Source organism: Chelonus insularis, unplaced genomic scaffold (genome assembly GCF_013357705.1).
Source record: "Chelonus insularis isolate UGA/USDA-ARS -01 unplaced genomic scaffold, ASM1335770v1 contig_94_pilon, whole genome shotgun sequence".
NCBI classification, from domain to species: Eukaryota; Metazoa; Arthropoda; class Insecta; order Hymenoptera; family Braconidae; genus Chelonus; species Chelonus insularis.
The window spans coordinates 677,341-697,617 of record NW_023276783.1 but is presented as its reverse complement, the minus strand read 5'-3'; the positions used below and the strand labels follow the sequence as shown (position 1 = coordinate 697,617).

Here is a 20,277-nt window from a genome sequence, read left to right as displayed (position 1 = left end):
CATCTGCTCAAATTCATAAACGAAAGTAGTATCCAAAAGAACAAAAATAAATAATAAAAAATAAAATTAATTTCAAGTTTAATACGTCAATTAAACAAATAAAATGTAATTAACATAAAACAATCATAAGTAAAATATTGACGTCAGATTTGCAAGTAAAAAAGGACTGAATGTAAAAAAATTAGTAACATTTTAGTGAAATGATTCTGTTTTATTTTAGTGGTGTGGTTTTTGTTTAACGAGCAGTGTGTATCGTCAAAGTTAAAAATGAATATCACAACATTATGAATAGAGGAAAAGTAAAATAATTATACAACATATAAATTTGATAACATTCCAAATCGTGACGTAACGCTTAAAATTTTTTAATTATATCATATACATAAAAATATATATAAATATATAAATATATAGATTATTAATTGATCGCATAATTTAATCCTAAACATAATAATAATAAAGATCCTATAAGCTCATCGTGTGTGCATAAAATAATGAATAATGTATCTATTGTAAATGTTTGTATGTAATATAAAAATGTATCTTCGCTTAAAAAAAAAGGAGTAACATATCTCAAGTTATAGAAATGGAAAAGTGTGATGTGTGATACAAAATTTACATAGAACACAAGTAATCAATTTTTTTCAATATTATTGTTCTGAACAAAAAAAAAGTAAAAAACAATTGAAAATAATTGACAAACAATGTATAAGTAATTATTTATAAAATGAAAATGATGATTACAAAAAGAAGAGTGAATGTGATGCACAAAGTTTCGCAAGTATTTATGCATATACACCACAATAATAATTATTGATATATTCAATAAGTAATTAAAAATATATAATGAACCTTATACGCAAATTAATTTGTATATTATAAATTGGAAAACGTTAAAAACTTTTTTAATAACAAAATGCACGCTATTACCATAATACCAGCACATTCATCTATTACTTCAGCTTATTATTTACATCCACTATTTATAAACACTATTCTCTTACATTAATTAATTAATTAATCAATTAACTTTATAAAATAATTCTTTGCGTGGGTAAAAATGATTTATTTTCGTCAGAATTATATATTTTTATGGTGCATGATAGTTTATTTTATCTCAAATAGCAGAAAGAGAATTTTTCCCACAAGGAACTCATTAGTAAATGAATTTTTAGACAAAGTTTGAAGTAAAAATTTAATTTATATAATATATTCAATTTCATTTATAAGATGAATAAATTTTTCATGAAAATTATCCATGTTAATTAAGAAATTATTAAAAAGCTAAAGAAACTCCAACCATGAACAAACTATTTCAACAACCAATTTTTTTTCTTTACATTTTAAGATTTTACATTATTTTTATCATTTTATATGATTACAAATTATTTTAATTTGATTAAAAGTCAATTTTTTTATATTCGTGTTTTTTTATATCTATAATATTTTATCATACTCATAATCAATAAAGAAGAACAATATTAGAACTGAAGATATCTAGGAGACCGTCTCTCCCGGACGGTTTATACGTTGCAGTGGGGAATATCTCAGGTGTAACATGTTTACACCCACAGCTTCATATGTACAACCAATAGATTTATCCCTGAACGCTTCACCACCACGGTGAGTCTAATTCTCTCATTCTATTCTTTATTCATATTCATATTAAATTTCTTTTACTGCTTGCCTTAATGTTATCTATTGTTTTCTGTGTTTCAAATATCTAACTAAATTGTATTCCTTGTTTTAGGCTTTTAAATGTTTTTTTTTTTTGATACTTCTAATTACAATGCATTATATGTTATTTGCATGCGACAGTATCGAAAAAATTTCAATGCATCAAAATCGATACGTAAACCGAAAGAAAAATACTTGCGAATAATTAAAAAGTACTTGAATAATTTAATTCTTGCATGAATCTCTGAGTTTGTTCTTTATTGATCGATGTAGTGGTGGACGTTTTTAATCCTATGACTCTAAATTAATGATTATAAAAAAACAATTAAATAATCATTATTGATTATTTAGTGCATGAAATTATTCTTGCATTTACGCAGTGATTTTTATGTCATAGTATACCCAATAATTTCATTAAAGTGTACGAATATTGAATAAATTTCATTTTATATGTTTAATTAGTTATACATGATCACATGGAAAAATATGATTCTAATTGCAAAATAATTCAATTAAATAAAAGTATAAATTTCATTAAATTTTGATGAAGAATATTAATTTAATAAAATTGGTGTATGTTTTTCATGTTTTCATTAATTTTAGCGTTGAATATAATACAGGTTTAATGTTGCTCTTTGATCTAATATATTTATTGATACTTGTAGACAATTAATCATGATTAATTACATGCTTATTACTTTTGTAACATTTAGTAATTGATTCATTGGATATTATGTTTATTATTTCAGAATGTGAATAATGTTACTTGTTATACAATTGTAATTTTTAAATTCTGTTACTACCCGTGTAAAGAAGTTTCGTACCCCAAATGTTCCCCTCGTGGGACTATGAAGAATGTTTGAGTAAAAAAAAATTTTTTTTTTTTTTTGGAAATTTTTCCTCTCTATGATATCAGTTGATTTGTGAGAATAAGATCTATTTATTGCAATAATTGAAATCATAATTGGAGCATAATTGTTGCTAAAATTAATGCAAGTTCCTGTTTTACCCCATTTTGAGGGTGTTAAAGTGAATTTTCTTGGGCGGTGCCCCGATTCCGCATTTCTAGGCATTGAAACGAAGAGAATGAGCCCTCGATCATTAAAATCGGACAACTTTGATTTTTCGACCCTAAAAAATGGCAAGTGGTACCCCTTTCCATTTTTTTTGGCCAAAAAATAAAAGTTCTCCGATTTTCGAGTTTGACCATTCATTCTCTTCGTCTTGATGCGTAGAAATGCGGAATCGGGGCACCGCCCAAGAAAATTCACTTTAACACCCTTAAACAGGGGTTACACTAAATACAAATTACGAATTATCATCCCCTTGACTTTAAACCCTTATAACTCATGAACGGACAGTCCAATGATTGATTTTAAGGACGTTTTGGAAAGCTTAAAATCTTAGCTAAACATACATATCCATGAAAAGTGTTTGAAAAATTGCTTTCACCCTTAAAATCGCTAAAATATAACAAAAAATCATATTTTTTCAGGAGTTTGCCACGTATTTTGGCGATTTTAAGGGTGAAATAAATTTTTTAAACGTTTTTCATGGATATGTATCGTTAGCTAAGATTCTGAAGTTTCCAAATCCCTCCTTATAATCATCGTCTGATAATTTTCTTACGAGTTGTGCAGATCCAAAGACAAAGGGTAGATCATTTTTGACCCTTACATAAACTTCGGACTCTAATAACTCTCACATTAGTTACCTAATAATAATTATAAGGAGGGGTTTGGAAACTTTAAAATCTTAGCTAAAGATACATATCCATGAAAACCGTTTAAAAAATTTATTTCACCCTCAAAATCGCCAAAATAGTTGGCAACTTCCCAAAAAAATGTGATTTTTTGTTATATTTTAGCGATTTTAAGGGTGAAAGCAATTTTTCACACACTTTTCATGGATATGTATGTTTAGCTTAGATTTTAAGCTTTCCAAAACGTCCTTAAAATCAATCATTGGACTGTCCGTTCATGAGTTATAAGGGTTTAAAGTCAAGGGGATGATAATTCGTAATTTGTATTTAGTGTAACCCCTGTTTAAGGGTGTTAAAGTGAATTTTCTTGGGCGGTGCCCCGATTCCGCATTTCTACGCATCAAGACGAAGAGAATGAGTGGTCAAACTCGAAAATCGGAGAACTTTTATTTTTTGGCCAAAAAAAATGGAAAGGGGTACCACTTGCCATTTTTTAGGGTCGAAAAATCAAAGTTGTCCGATTTTAATGATCGAGGGCTCATTCTCTTCGTTTCAATGCCTAGAAATGCGGAATCGGGGCACCGCCCAAGAAAATTCACTTTAACACCCTCAAAATGGGGTAAAACAGGAACTTGCATTAATTTTAGCAACAATTATGCTCCAATTATGATTTTAATTATTGTAATAAATAGATCTTATTCTCACACATCAACTGATATCATAAAGAGGAAAAATTTCAGAAAAAAAAATTTTTTGTTACTCAAACATTCTTCATAGTCCCACGAGGGGAACATTTGGGGTACGAAACTTCTTTATACGGTCATTTTAATAATGATTGATTGTTTTATTTTTATCATTTTAATAATTTTTATTTATAAAAATAGGCTGAATCGTTGTTACTCTGAAAAATATAAAAATATAAATGACAAGATTTTTATGTTAAAATGTGTATCTTTTTCAGGATGTAAGAGCGGCTGGTATTTCTTTGAGGGACGATGCCTGTTGGAATGCCCGTCAGTTACGTACCCAGACCACGACGAGTCGAAGAATATTTGTATTCCGTGCCATTACTCATGTATGACCTGTGCAGGACCTTCGGATATCGATTGCACTTCATGTCACGTTGATTCAAATCCAACTTCAACAAGAGCCGAAAAGTTTCAATGTATCTCAAAGTCTCTAGACTGGAAAATTAAATCAAGCGTGTGGTTTCGACGTATGACCGTTTTACTAGGATTTAATTTAGTTTTTATCATAGCTGTAATTATGTATTTCTTATTTATACATTCAAGAAACGTTCAAAAAATTTCCAATAAAGGATACGAAGAACTGCCAATACCAAGCAAAGAAGACGAACAAGAAATAAGCCATAAACGTTCAACCGGATGTACTTCCGATAGTGAATAGTATTTTTTTAATAAATCATATACGATAATTTATATTGAAATTTAATGTACTATAACTATAAATAAATGTATACTTTTTTATAGTCATAAAAGTCTCAGGGAAGATTTTTATTAAATTAAGTTTTCATTACTTTTTCAGTATCTTGAAGAAGCAGTTAAAACTTGATGCATTTTCAAAAACTAATTTAAAGTATTCCAAGGAATTATTTGTTATATAGTGTACTCATTATTAGGTTGTAAATATCGTGTACAGGACGCAGTAGATTATTGTAATGAAGTAAAAGTTAGCTAATTAATTGCTATGATTTGCATAGTAAAAATATTATTAATTAGTTATACTATATATATATACATATAAATAGACATAATTATCTAAAATCAGATTATAGAAGTTCAAAGTTTGTAATTTGCAATTTGCCAAAAATTGAATTTTCTTCGATATAATATTGTTTTTATACATTAGGAATATGAAAAATTAATAATTATTATTTGGTGTACAATTTCTCTACAATAAAATAATATAATAAATAAATAAATTGATATCTGTAATAATTTGTTTGATAATTCCCTTAAAAAATTTTTTAATTCATAATGAATTTGATTCACAGTCGTATATAATGCTGGATGTTGTTGAATGTATCTAGCGTCATAGAGGAAACAGGATTGTTCGAAGGATGGCAAAAGAGAAACCATCTTTACTCTTCTGGAGCATCCCTTATTGATTTATTTTCAGAGTGAAAAATACGCCAGTTGGGGTGGATGCCCCTTAGTGTGAAGATGTATCCTATAACAAAAATATTTACGTTTTTAATTATTTCATCTGTATTTTGCGTTGGTAAGATAATATTTTTAACAGTAATAATTTTCGTTAATAATTATTTGTAAAAAATTGTTAGAATATAAATTATATTATGATTTTTAAGGAGTCTACTCGAATGATGAAGAAAGATTAGTGCGAGATTTATTTAGAGGCTACAACAAACTCATCAGACCCGTTCCAAATATGACAGAAAAAGTACACGTAAAGTTTGGACTCACATTTGTACAACTTATTAACGTGGTAAGATTTATAATTATATAACAATTATTATTTTTTGAATTCTCAGAGAAATATTTTCAAAAGTAAATAAGTTTAGTTAAAAATAATCGATGACTTGTATTAAGAAGAATCTCTGAATCACTATTTTTATTTTTGTAGAATGAAAAACATCAAATTATGAAATCTAATGTTTGGCTGAGACTTGAATGGTTTGATTATCAACTACAATGGAATGAAACCGACTATGGAGATATCAAAGTTCTGAGATTGCCACCGGACAAAGTTTGGAAACCAGACATAGTCTTATTTAATAAGTAAGTACATTGATAAATTTACATTCCTCATGAATAATTAATTACTTATGATTTAATTGCAGTGCTGATGGTAATTATGAGGTTCGTTATAAGAGCAACGTACTTATTCATCCAAATGGAGCAGTATTATGGGTTCCTCCTGCAATTTACCAGAGCTCATGTACCATTGACGTAACATATTTTCCATTTGATCAACAGACTTGTGTAATGAAATTTGGCTCTTGGACATTTAATGGGGATCAGGTATCGTTATCATTATATAAAGATGCACATTTCGTCGATTTATCAGACTACTGGAAAAGTGGAACCTGGGACATAATCAATGTTCCAGCTTATTTAAATACTTATCGTCAAGTAGATGGTCCAACTGAAACTGATATTACTTACAACATTATTATACGGAGAAAAACTTTATTTTATACGGTAAATTTAATTTTACCAACTGCGTTAATTTCCTTTCTATGTGTATTGGTGTTTTACTTACCAGTAGGTGCTGGTGAAAAAGTAACACTTGGAATCAGTATTCTCCTATCACTTGTTGTATTTCTTCTGTTAGTGAGTAAGATTTTACCACCGACTTCACTTGTATTACCTCTCATTGCCAAATATTTGCTATTTACATTCATTATGAATACTTTGAGCATTCTTGTGACTGTTGTTACTATAAACTGGAATTACCGAGGGCCCAGAACACACAAAATGCATAAATATATGCGTTTAATATTTCTTAAAATTCTTCCAACAATATTAATGATGCGCCGACCGAAAAAATCACGTCTCAAATGGATGTTGGAGCTTCCAAATGAAAACTCACATACGACAGATTCTGGAAACTTTATAGATCAACTTCTTGCATTAAATAATAAACGCAAAGTAGACGAGATACAATTGACTGAAATAATTTATCATCATCCTAATTGTGATGTTCGTCGTCAATCTCATAGATCTAAGGCTTCAGAAGCTGATAGTGGACAGAAATCAAGAAGTTCAAATATTATATTACATCCTGATATTAAAGCAGCTACTGAGGCAGTAGAATTTATTGCAGAACATCTTCGAAATGAAGATCTTTATTTTCAGGTATGAATTTATCATTTTATTTATATTTTCAAAATTTTTCATATTTTATTTAATTTCTTGAAATTTTGTTGATAGATTCAAGAAGATTGGAAATTTGTTGCAATGGTTGTCGATCGGTTCATGTTGTGCATATTTTTTCTAGTAACAAGTGCTGGAACTGTTCATATTTTGATGGATGCTCCTCACATCTTTGAATATGTTAATCAAGATCAAATAATTGATATTTATAAGTGGAGAGATAATGACATAGGTTCTGGATAATTTTGATCATTCATTTAAGAATGCAATTGGTATATTTTATAAAAGCAAGTAAAAACTTTTTATGTAGATATTTAATAATAATTTTATTCCAGCATGAACTTTATGCAAAATGACGAACAAATATTTAAATTGGTAATCTTTTTTCTCTTGAGTGAAAAATAATATTTCTACAAACTGTATTTTCATGTAAATTTATAAGTATGTTATGATGGAATTTTTCTACATGAAATTCATGTTAACAATTTCTGATATGTCTTCCATCAATATTGATACAATATTTACTTATTGATGATGAAGGAAATTCGGAGATTTTAAATTAAATTAAAAATATTTATCAGTCACAATTGAAGTTGCCAAATAAAGTACAAATAAAGGAATAGAAAGAACTTATGCTCAACAGAGATGAATATTTATAAATATATTATATTTGAAGATAGATTTTATATTTTAAATAATAAATTGCACTAATATTGAGTACAAGGCTTCTAATCTGTTGACCAATTTTCCATTTCGTCTTAATCGCCTGCCACTGATACTTTTAAAGACTGACTTGAAACATGAATGGTATCACAAATTAATAGCAATAAAAAATGAATAGTTTATCAAAAGAAAATTATAAATCAAAGAAGAAATGTGAATTTATTATATTCTTTACAACTGAGTATTTTTTATGACTTATTTATCAATGCAATATTGCAAAATCATACATTTAATTGAAAGTAAAAAATACAAATATTGATGTAACTGAAATATTTCAGCTGTGAGGAACAATGTTCACTATTTCTTAATTTTCAACAAATCGCACAATTTAAAATGATCTAAGTCTATTCCGAATAAAAAAACATAAGTAAAATATTTAAAAAAACTCTGCACCAATGTTTCAAATTTCTTAAATAATAAAAATAAACTTCATAAATTATAAATTAAAGAAAAACAGAAAAATTGAGCCTAAAATGTAAATTAAATCAAACTTATAATTATTCTTAGATCTAAGATATTTATTATAACTTATTTATTATTAAATTAAAATTACGTTTAGAATTAATCTCTTTATATCATTCTACTGCGTGTCTATGCAAGTTATAAAATGTAAAAGTGTAAAAAAATTTGTATTTATTTACCTTAAAACTAATAAAATACTGTTTTCAATAAAAATGTTTTTTAGGAGTTTATTAGTTATTACAGTAATTAAATATTAAGATAATGCTTTTTTTCGATCGAAGTACATTTTTTATTTGTCTAATTGAAAGAAAATATATTTCTTTCACCCAAAATTTCGAGTTATACTGTTGAAAATTATATCTCTTTTTGTTACGTAAGAATGAATCATCTCTAAAAGAAATTATAGATTTTCTAACAGAGAAAATAATCTGACAAAAACACTCAGCCTCTTAAATAAATCTCTCGAATTTACTATCAGAAAAAATATGATTCATAGTTAATCATCACTAAAATCTTTGTAGTAATAATATGAGTTTTGATAAAATGCAGTTTAACAGCTCAATATTGATTACAGAATCTTCATAATTTTTACAGTGACGAGAAAATCAATCTAGAGATTTCAAGTAGGAATACAGAAAGAAAATAAAAATAATTCTGAATAGATTAACTTATCCTAAAGATAAGAAATTCAATCCGAATAAAAAATATCTATTATTTATTTTAACAATTGTATGATGATTCAGTAATAGTTATACTTTTTTCTGCTATCAGTCGTAATTCATAAGATTTTTTGATAAATTTTTCATGGTTTAAATCTCAGAACTATTTTACCGAATTGTTCCGAAGATACTCGAAATCTTCTGTTTGGTACAGAAATGAATGCAATATTGTCGGTCACCCCCGGAAATTTTCGTTCGATATCGTAAGAGTAAAAGTGTTCTTGACCTATTTCATCCCTGTATTCGGTCAATAACCTGACAGCTGATCTTCGAGTTTACCGTGAAAGTTCAGTAGTATTCCGAGAATTGCTGGGGTGAATACATACTTTTTCTTCTTCTGTATTGCATGGAACAGCTTAAAGCTTTTAAATAAAAACGTTTTAGAATTTTTATTTAAAAAAGTTTTCTTGATGTTGAAATCAATTCATTAAAAAAAAAATGTGTTGTGGAAAAGTGAAAATGTTGATTAAAAAAAATACACAAACAAACTTCATATTTTTATAATATCTTCTATCGATTTTTTCTGGTCAAAAGAAAATACGATCATTCTGTTAGATGATCATCTTTTTGAAAGAATGTATTTACAATCAAAATTTCTTCAATTATTTTTTATTTCTGCAATTTTTTGTATTGGTACGTATTTTTCCTTATTCTCAATAAAATTAAGCGCTTGTAGTAATTTTATTTTAAATATCATTTTTACAGGTTCGTGCTCAGAAGATGAAGAAAGATTGGTGGAAACTTTATTCAAAGGATATAATAAACTTATCAGACCCTCTCGAAATATAACTGAGAAAGTTCATGTAAAATTTGGACTTGGATTTATACAACTTATTAATGTGGTATGATAATCATTTAATTACTAATCGAATAAATTGTTTTTTAAATTGAGTCTACCAGTACACGGTATAATTGGCTTGAGTATATACATTTTGATTTATTTGATTAGAATGAAAGAGAGCAGATAATGAAATCTAATGTTTGGCTGAGATTTGAATGGTTTGATTATCAACTACAATGGGATGAAACTGACTATGGAGATATCAAAGTTCTGAGATTGCCACCGGACAAAGTTTGGAAACCAGACATAGTCTTATTTAATAAGTAAGTACATTGATAAATTTACATTCCTCATGAATAATTAATTATTTATGATTTAATTGCAGTGCTGATGGTAATTATGAAGTTCGTTATAAGAGCAACGTACTTATTCATCCAAACGGAGAAGTATTATGGGTTCCTCCTGCAATTTATCAGAGCTCATGTACCATTGATGTAACATATTTTCCATTTGATGAACAGACTTGTGTAATGAAATTTAGTTCATGGACTTTTAATGGAGATCAAGTGTCATTGTCTCTTTACAATAATAAACATTTTGTTGATCTGTCAGACTATGGAATAAGTGGAACATGGGATATTATCAGTGTCCCTGCGTTTTTGAATGTTTATAGAACAGAAAATCGCCCAACAGAAACTGACATTACTTTTCATATTGTCATTCGAAGGAAGACAATATTTTATACAGTAAATTTAATTTTACCAACTGTACTAATTTCCTTACTTTGTGTATTGGAATTTTATTTACCAGCTGAAGCAGGAGAAAAAATAACACTTGGGATCAGTATTCTTCTTTCTCTTGTCGTGTTCCTTCTGTTAGTCAGCAAGATTCTGCCACCTACATCACTGGTAGTTCCTCTTATAGCAAAATATCTATTATTCACGTTTATCATGAATGTTTCGAGTATTTTGTCAGCCGTCGTTATCATCAACTGGAATTTTCGAGGACCTCAAACTCACAGAATGCCTGAATCACTACGTACTATATTTTTAAAGTATCTTCCAAAACTTTTACTGATGCAACGACCGAAGAGAATTCAAGTGAGATGGATGAGAGATATTCCATCATCAAATCAGTTGCAAGACCCTCATAAACCCTATTGCGCTATACATAATCCAATAAAAGAAACAATGGAAATGGTTGAATTTTATCAACGAAAATTACCATCATGATCCTCGTGCTGACAACGATTACTATCAGCCTAGTACTTCTGATATACCTGTACAGGCAAGTACTATTGATCCATATAATCAGCCTAGTACCTCTGGCATAGTTGGTCAGCCTAGTACTTCTGGTATATCTAGACAATCTAGCATCTCTGGCGTAGTTGTTCAGCCTAACACCTCTAGCATAGTTGGTCAGCCTAGTATTTCTGGTATATCTAGACAGCTCAGTACTTCCGATCCATATAATCATCCTAGCACCTCTGGTATTTATATTCGGCCTACTACTTCTGGTATATCTAGACAACCTAGTACTTCTGATACATATGATCATCCTAGCACCTCCGGTGTTTATTGGCCTGGTACTTCTGGTATATCTAGACAGCTCAGTACTTCTGATCCATATAATCATCCTAGCACTTCTGGTATTTATATTCGGTCTACTGCTTCTGGTATACCTAGACAGGCAAGTACTTATGATACATATGATCACCCTAGCACCTCTGGTGTTTATTGGCCTAGTACTTCTGGTATACCTAGACAGTCTAGTATTTCTGATACATATAATCAGCCTAGCACCTCTGGCATGGCTGTTCAGCCTAGTACTTCTGATATATATAATCGCTCTAACAACTCCGGTGTTTATATTCGGCCTACTACTTCCGGTATATCTAGACAGCCTAGCACCTCTGGTATACCTAGACAGGCAAGTACTTATGATACATATAATCAGCCCAGCACCTCTGGCATGGCTGTTCAGCCTAGTACTTCTGATACATATAATCAGCCGAGTACCTCAGGTACATCTCAAAATTCTGTTGAAGCAGTAAACAGTTCGGAGGAAAATGATCCTATTTTTTCACGCGAAAAAGTTTTAAAAGCCGCAAAAGCCATAGAATACATCGCCGAACATCTACGAAATGAAGATCTATATTTACAAGTAAGAGAGTACATTAAATTTAACGTTCTACTTTCTATTTATTAATTAATCATTTAATGATAATCATTATTGTTATGTATCTTTTTAGACTCGCGAGGATTGGAAATTCATGGCAATGGTGATCAATCGTTTTCAGTTATATCTCTTTTTCATAGTGACGACTTTCGGAACTGTGACCTTGATGATGCATGCTCCTCACATTTTCGAGCATGTTGATCAGGAGAAAATAAAACAAATTTACTACGGAAAATGAGTATAATAATATATGTATTTTATAAGAGTGAATGCAATTTATAGACGTGGATTATTTGTCCATATTTATAATATATAAAACAAAAAATTTATAAACTTAAGTACAAAAGCAGGACCAAAATCGCTCAATTCATAATATACATACAAATTTATATAGAACAGAAGTATTTATGATACTAGATTTTAATAACAATTTTTATAACTATTCATTAAATTTACATAAATAAATGTATTAATAGTTATTATATTGATATAAAAAAAATCAAAATAGATATTTATACTATCACAAATGTTTTATGAAAAATTTTACAAAATGTAATAATTATATTTGTATCAATTTTGTAAAAATTTCAGGGGAAGAAAGTTTATGAAAAAATCATGTAATAAGAAATGAAGAGTTTATTCATATAAATTTAGTCTAAATGATTCTTTATGTAATATTGAATTTAATAAATTGTATCAATAATTGAACAGTATAAATTATACATGAATAAATTTTACAAAGAATCCATTAAAGCTTCGCCATTGTAAAATGAATCATCAACGAATTCAAGCTACATCCAATTTTCCGGATAATGGCAAAATAGGAACCACCCTTATTTTCTTAGAGCTGCATCCCTATTGATTTCTGGATGAGAGAAAAACATGGCAGTCGGGGTGGATGCCTCTCTGCCTAAAATGTATTGGTATTCAAGAATGTTAAAATTATTTTTAATTTCTGCTGTTTTTTGTGTTGGTGAGTATTTTGATCCCATAAATAATAAATATTTAATGATTTTTATTTCTTAGATGCCTACTTTATAGCTTGATAATAAAAATATAACCCTTTTATGTTAATCATCTAAATAAATAGTACCACTAATGACTTAGATGCCTCCTGTATCTTGAAAATACCCCACAATTTTTGTTTATCTGCTGTGTCATTAATAATAAAAATTCACCCTTATTCTATACTTCCCTATCATTCATTATTTTTTTTCGCTAGTCTTGTCTTCTGTTTATGTTAACTGATAAATTCATTTCCCATATTTTTCTGACAACAATAGCTTTCTTCCCATTATAGTCGGCCTCTCCTGACCCCAAATTTGTGATTTTCGTGCACCCTAACTGCAAATTTCCCCAAACTATTTTTCATTACATTTTTTTTGCTTCCCTTTCTTTAATTCCCGATAGATTTTAGATCAGCATCTGTTAGTAGTTCTCTATATATCCCACTCTATTTTATCTCGGCATTTAAACCATATACTTAAGTTCTACCATGAAATCATATAACACAAGCGTATAAAACATTTGAAAAAAAATTAGGCCAAGGACTATTGATGATTTTTTTTTGAATTAGTTTCCCCTACTTACTCAATGATGCATGCACGAGTGATAATCAAGTTTAGATAGTTTTCAAAGCTTCAGTTATTTGACTTAATACATTATCTCTCTTTTCCATTTAAGAAGAATCATTAAATTTGATAGAATAGTTTCATAATGATGATTTCTATAATAACTTTGATTTTTTCAGGTTTATGTTCAGAAGATGAAGAAAGGTTGGTTCGAGATTTATTCAGAGGATACAACAAACTTATTAGACCTGTTCAAAATATGACAGAAAAAGTTCATGTACGTTTTGGACTTGCTTTTGTTCAGCTTATTAACGTGGTATGATATTTTTACATATTTTATTGATATTTCAATAGCAAATATAAATTCCAAATCATAGATGATTCAACAGAGTGACACGTTTATTTTTTTAGAACGAAAAAAATCAAATTATGAAATCCAATGTTTGGTTGAGATTCGTTTGGACAGACTATCAACTCCAATGGGATGAAGCTGACTACGGGGGAATTGGAGTTTTAAGATTACCACCAGACAAAGTTTGGAAGCCAGATATAGTTTTGTTTAACAAGTAAGTTAAGTTAATAATTCTTCATTGTTATGGAGAAAAGAATAAGACGATAATTGGACATAAATAAATAATTAAAAACTGAAAATTACTTTAATGACTAACATATTAATTAGTCATTATGAAATTACAGTGCTGATGGCAATTATGAGGTTCGTTATAAGAGCAATGTTCTCATCTATCCCAATGGAGAAGTACTATGGGTACCTCCTGCAATTTATCAAAGTTCGTGCACCATTGACGTGACATATTTTCCATTTGATCAACAAACTTGTTTAATGAAATTTGGCTCTTGGACTTTTAATGGAGATCAAGTATCATTGGCACTTTACAATGACAAAAATTTTGTCGATCTGTCAGACTATTGGAAAAGTGGAACATGGGACATTATCAATGTTCCAGCTTATTTAAATACTTATCAAGGTGATTTTCCAACCGAAACTGATATAACTTTTTACATTATTATCAGGAGGAAGACTCTATTCTATACGGTGAATTTAATTTTACCAACTGTACTTATTTCTTTCCTTTGTGTGTTGGTATTTTATTTACCAGCTGAAGCAGGAGAAAAAGTTACATTAGGTATCAGTATTCTCCTATCACTTGTTGTATTTCTTCTATTAGTGAGTAAGATTTTACCACCAACTTCACTTGTATTACCTCTCATTGCCAAATATTTATTATTTACATTTATTATGAACACTGTAAGTATTCTTGTAACCGTTGTCATCATAAATTGGAACTTCCGAGGACCTAGAACACATAGGATGCCCAAAATGATTCGTAAAATTTTTTTAAAATATTTACCTGCAATACTTTTAATGCGAAGACCCAAAAAAACTCGATTGAGATGGATGATGGAAATTCCAAATGTTACACTGCCAGCATCAACTTACTCTGGAAGTCCTACTGAACATCTTCCAGGTCCAATGAGTAAATCAAAAATGGAGATGATGGAATTGTCTGACCTTCATCATCCCAATTGTAAAATTAACCGTAAAGCTCATACTACTAGTACATCTAGTACTGCCGGTGGTAATGAAGGCTTAGGAGACCGACGAGGCTCAGAAAGCTCAGATTCTATTCTTCTGAGTCCAGAGGCTACCAAAGCTACTGAGGCTGTGGAATTTATTGCGGAGCATTTGAGAAATGAAGATCTTTATATACAGGTTTGTTATTTTTTTATATAAATGTTTATCACTGTCTGACTAATAACATATCAATCTCATGGAATATAATTAATTGGTTACAAAGACTAGAATGAAAAAAAATTTCAATTAGATCATTTTATGAACTTGTTTTTATTAAAAAATATTCTTCAAAACCGTATTGCAAGCTTACACCATTTCATAACTGTTCATTTCAGACTCGAGAGGACTGGAAATATGTAGCTATGGTGATTGATCGACTTCAATTATATCTCTTCTTCATAGTAACAACTGCTGGCACGATTGGCATTTTAATGGATGCTCCTCACATTTTTGAATACGTCGATCAGGATAAAATAATTGAAATTTACCGAGGAAAGTAAACGGGTGATTCTTAATTTTTACATGTTTATAAAGCAAAAAAATAACAATCTTTGGAACATGTTTGAAAAACAATCAAGTTATCTTACTCAATGATACATTTTATCCATCAGCACTTATTCGATATTTTATATTTTATACAAAAATATTAAATTTTTTATCCTTGATAATTATTTACATTATCTTTCGTGTATTCTTTGTTCGAAAAAATGGTTATGAACCAAATTAGATAGTAAAAAGCTCCAAAATATTTGTATTACAAAAAAAATATGTATATCAAAGAATCTAGAAAAATAATCTAGTTAGCAGTAATGATTTTAAATGTTGAATTTATTTCGTACGTGAATTGTTTATCGTTGAATATGGAAGATAAAACTTTATAAAAATTTTTAATTACTTTAGATAGTATAGAAAGAAATTTTCAGTGTTGATTGTATGAGAATTTTGTTATTTAATTGTGAAATTTATTAAGTGATAAACTCAAATGTTTGTGGCAAGTCTTCCTTACGATAAATACAATAATTAGAATTTAATAGTGAAATTCGAGAGTAACAAAGTTATTAATTGTAGATTCATAACATTTTGTTATACCACATAATTAAGTTTTTCTGTTAGATAATTGTTATAAATTTTTTTAATGTTATTATAATACTTATAGAAGTCATTCCAAAAGTTGACAAAGTACTGGAAGCACTTGAATATTATTTAAAAATATATTTATATCAGGGTAATGCTCAATAAAAAAAATACCAAATTATACATCTTTAAAGTAATAGAATAAGGTAACATATAAATCACATACTTCAGAAAGCTAATCCATTACTAATACAATGAAGTCACTCAATAAATCCATTTCTCGCCTAGGATCTTTCAAAATATAGAAATAATAAGTCATTTAGAATAAAAAAATAAGTTAACATTAAATGTTAATATGTTACATGAGAGGCTTGAATGATAAAGGTAGGAAAAAACATTTGCAGCATTTTTAACTATTGCAGTGAAGCATTAATCAATGTATACTCCATTTTATGTAATTTAAATATCGTTAGAACCGACTCCAATAAACCATTTAAAACAATTTTCATAATTTCTAATCTTTTTCACTGATAATCGTTCCTAATTGTTAAGATTTTTATTTCCTTTGAATCTTTTTTATGCTGGAATTAAGGTAGATTTAATTTATTTATACGATTAATCGGCTTAACTGTATAGATAAGATTATTTTTTTGTACAAAAGGAAAAAAAATGAGTACAATTTTTTTTTTTGAAATTTTTCCTCTTTATGATATCAGTTGATGTGTGAGAATAAGATCTATTTATTGCAATAATTAAAATCATAATTGGAGCATAATTGTTGCTGAAATTAATGCAAGTTCCTGTTTTACCCCATTTTGAGGGTGTTAAAGTGAATTTTCTTGGGCGGTGCCCCGATTCCGCATTTCTAGGCATTAAAACGAAGAGAATGAGCCCTCGATCATTAAAATCGGACAACTTTGATTTTTCGACCCTAAAAAATGGCAAGTGGTACCCCTTTCCATTTTTTTTGGCCAAAAAATAAAAGTTCTCCGATTTTCAAGTTTGACCACTCATTCTCTTCGTCTTGATGCGTAGAAATGCGGAATCGGGGCACCGCCCAAGAAAATTCACTTTAACACCCTTAAACAGGGGTTACACTAAATACAAATTACGAATTATCATCCCCTTGACTTTAAACCCTTTTAACTCATGAACGGACAGTCCAATGATTGATTTTAAGGACGTTTTGGAAAGCTTAAAATCTAAGCTAAACATACATATCCATGAAAAGTGTTTAAAAAATTGCTTTCACCCTTAAAATCGCTAAAATATAACAAAAAATCACATTTTTTTGGGAAGTTGCCAACTGTTTTGGCGATTTTGAGGGTGAAATAAATTTTTTAAACGTTTTTCATGGATATGTATCGTTAGCTAAGATTCAGAAGTTTCCAAATCCCTCCTTATAATTATTATTAGATGACTTATGTGAGAGTTATTGAAGTCCAAAGTTTATGTAAGAGTCAAGAATGACCTACCCTTTGTGTTTGGATCTTCACAACTCGTAGGAAAATTATCACATGATGATTATAAGGAGGGATTTGGAAACTTCTGAATCTTAGCTAACGATACATATCCATGAAAAACGTTTAAAAAATTTATTTCACCCTCAAAATCGCCAAAACAGTTGGCAACTTCCCAAAAAAATGTGATTTTTTGTTATATTTTAGCGATTTTAAGGGTGAAAGCAATTTTTTAAACACTTTTCATGGATATGTATGTTTAGCTTAGATTTTAAGCTTTCCAAAACGTCCTTAAAATCAATCATTGGACTGTCCGTTCATGAGTTAAAAGGGTTTAAAGTCAAGGGGATGATAATTCGTAATTTGTATTTAGTGTAACCCCTGTTTAAGGGTGTTAAAGTGAATTTTCTTGGGCGGTGCCCCGATTCCGCATTTCTACGCATCAAGACGAAGAGAATGAGTGGTCAAACTTGAAAATCGGAGAACTTTTATTTTTTGGCCAAAAAAAATGGAAAGGGGTACCACTTGCCATTTTTTAGGGTCGAAAAATCAAAGTTGTCCGATTTTAATGATCGAGGGCTCATTCTCTTCGTTTTAATGCCTAGAAATGCGGAATCGGGGCACCGCCCAAGAAAATTCACTTTAACACCCTCAAAATGGGGTAAAACAGGAACTTGCATTAATTTTAGCAACAATTATGCTCCAATTATGATTTTAATTATTGTAATAAATAGATCTTATTCTCACACATCAACTGATATCATAAAGAGGAAAAATTTCAGAAAAAAAAAAATTTTTGTTACTCAAACATTCTTCATAGTGCCACGAGAAGAACGTCAGGGTACTTCCCTACTAGGGAACATTCGGGGAACGTTTGGGCAACGAAATCTTTTCATACGGGCAGTCAATGGTATGCTCATGTTTTATTAGGAATATTTAGATGTAATTCTTTTATCATGACGATGATTCCATTTCGATTTGTATCATTGAAACTTACCCTCATAACCGCTTAATTAACTGCAATTAGGTGGAAAGTGAGGGTTGGCAATAGAATAAAAATAGCTTTGGAAAAAATAACTAATCGTGGAAATAAAAAATTAGAAGCAAATGGAAGACATTTATTTTCATTTCATTTATTTCAACAATTTCATAATAACGTAATAATATTAATAATTTTACAATGCGGCGATTATGTGTTCACCAGTTAACAGGGATTCTCATATCAACCAACGTCGCCTCGAAAAACAGCCCAGCATAGAAATATAACAAATTTAATTCACATTTAATTGTTTGATATTATATGTTATTATTTATTATTTATTATTTATTATTATTATAGTAATTATTATTTTTGTTTTTTTTTCTACTTATTGAACTAGGCTGTTAGTGAGGATTAATCAAAAGTTTAAGTGAGATTAGGTGAGAGTGATTTCAATGCATCATCTCACCAGCGACTTTAGAGAACAATTCTCTCCTCAACTGGTTAAATGCATCTCATTTTAGTTGTTTATTTTACGTATCCTTATTTAACAGAGGAATTGTTTTCAAAATATTCTTTATCATCATACAACACTTCAACCCGATGGCCGGTGCAACAGGCTCTAATTCTACATGATTTGACTGGAAGTAGAAGAGATAATAGTATAAAGAAGAATTAAGTCCTGATAATAAATTTTTTTTTCATCATTTTATTATCATTTTGTCTTTATCTATAGATAGATCTTGAATGATTAGGTATAGTTTAGAGAGAAAATGTTCTCGATAAAGTTTGATCATAATTTCTAACAAAACTATCCTTTTACCGTGTCTATTTAACGCTCACAGCACTACTGTAATTCTATTATTGATCATAAGCTATCTTTTATTTAATACTTAATAATTGATTACTTATTTTTTTCTCAATTTATTTATATGAATATGATTTTAGTATTCAATAGTTTAAATATGTATAATTTATGTTTAGTGGTATATGTTTAATAGATCCGTTTTAATTTAGAGCATTTCGTTCTGTTTTCGGTTTATAGTACATCTATAGGATTTTTGGCTCACAGTAACAGTTTATAGTCGTTAATTTGCACAAGTATAGTAGCAATGAATTTACCAAACAAGAATCTATTGGTATGAATACTATTTTACATATTTTTTATATCCTTCTACAATTATTTTTAGTAATAATAATCACTGTTATAACTAGTATCATTGTTATTTCGTAAAAATTGTGTTGTTATCGGATTATTCATATAACGGTTTTATTTTAATTGTGATTAGTTATTTGACTATTCGTGTAAAATTTATATAATTAAGCGTTCGGTATAGTAGCTAACAGCAATTAATTAATAATTATTTTTTATATAAAAGACTAATGATCTGATGATTGCTTTTATGCATTATAAAAAATTTGATGAAAAAATGGAAAGAAAAATTAGCGAGCATTAAGTCGTGACTTTTTTCCCATTATTAATAATTACTGCTTTTTTTA

General features: G+C 29.0%; 4 protein-coding genes across 5 annotated transcripts in view; all 4 read left to right on the top strand.

Annotated features, from left to right (window-relative positions):
- Positions 1-5,268, top strand: part of LOC118072851 (furin-like protease 1) — a 74,317-nt gene extending 69,049 nt beyond the window's left edge. The window contains exon 12 of the mRNA XM_035092991.1: positions 4,341-5,268. Coding sequence (XP_034948882.1) covers positions 4,341-4,786 — 446 coding nt within the window. The 3' untranslated portion in view covers positions 4,787-5,268. The remainder of the gene's footprint in view (positions 1-4,340) is intronic.
- Positions 5,269-5,388: 120 nt separating this feature from the next.
- LOC118072852 (acetylcholine receptor subunit beta-like 1) lies at positions 5,389-7,956 on the top strand. Of its 2 annotated transcripts, XM_035092993.1 has the most exons (6): positions 5,389-5,620; positions 5,709-5,845; positions 5,984-6,138; positions 6,201-7,218; positions 7,294-7,508; positions 7,572-7,956. In XM_035092993.1, the coding sequence occupies exons 1-5, from the start codon at positions 5,545-5,547 to the stop codon at positions 7,477-7,479; spliced, it is 1,572 nt and encodes a 523-aa protein (XP_034948884.1). In that variant the 5' UTR covers positions 5,389-5,544; the 3' UTR covers positions 7,480-7,508; positions 7,572-7,956. The 2 variants fall into 2 exon arrangements, with proteins under 2 accessions (XP_034948884.1, XP_034948883.1); XM_035092992.1 differs by having other exon boundaries at positions 7,294-7,956.
- A 1,759-nt stretch (positions 7,957-9,715) lies between these two features.
- On the top strand, positions 9,716-12,431 carry LOC118072601 (acetylcholine receptor subunit beta-like 1). The gene is made up of 6 exons (XM_035092603.1): positions 9,716-9,773; positions 9,846-9,982; positions 10,090-10,244; positions 10,307-11,152; positions 11,940-12,084; positions 12,173-12,431. The coding sequence occupies exons 1-6, from the start codon at positions 9,716-9,718 to the stop codon at positions 12,335-12,337; spliced, it is 1,506 nt and encodes a 501-aa protein (XP_034948494.1). The 3' UTR covers positions 12,338-12,431.
- A 549-nt stretch (positions 12,432-12,980) lies between these two features.
- On the top strand, positions 12,981-15,997 carry LOC118072581 (acetylcholine receptor subunit beta-like 1). Its single transcript, XM_035092569.1, has 5 exons — positions 12,981-13,072; positions 13,850-13,986; positions 14,082-14,236; positions 14,367-15,402; positions 15,600-15,997. Exons 1-5 carry the CDS (start codon positions 12,982-12,984, stop codon positions 15,762-15,764), a joined length of 1,584 nt encoding a protein of 527 aa, XP_034948460.1. The 5' UTR covers position 12,981; the 3' UTR covers positions 15,765-15,997.
- Positions 15,998-20,277: the final 4,280 nt, after the last annotated feature.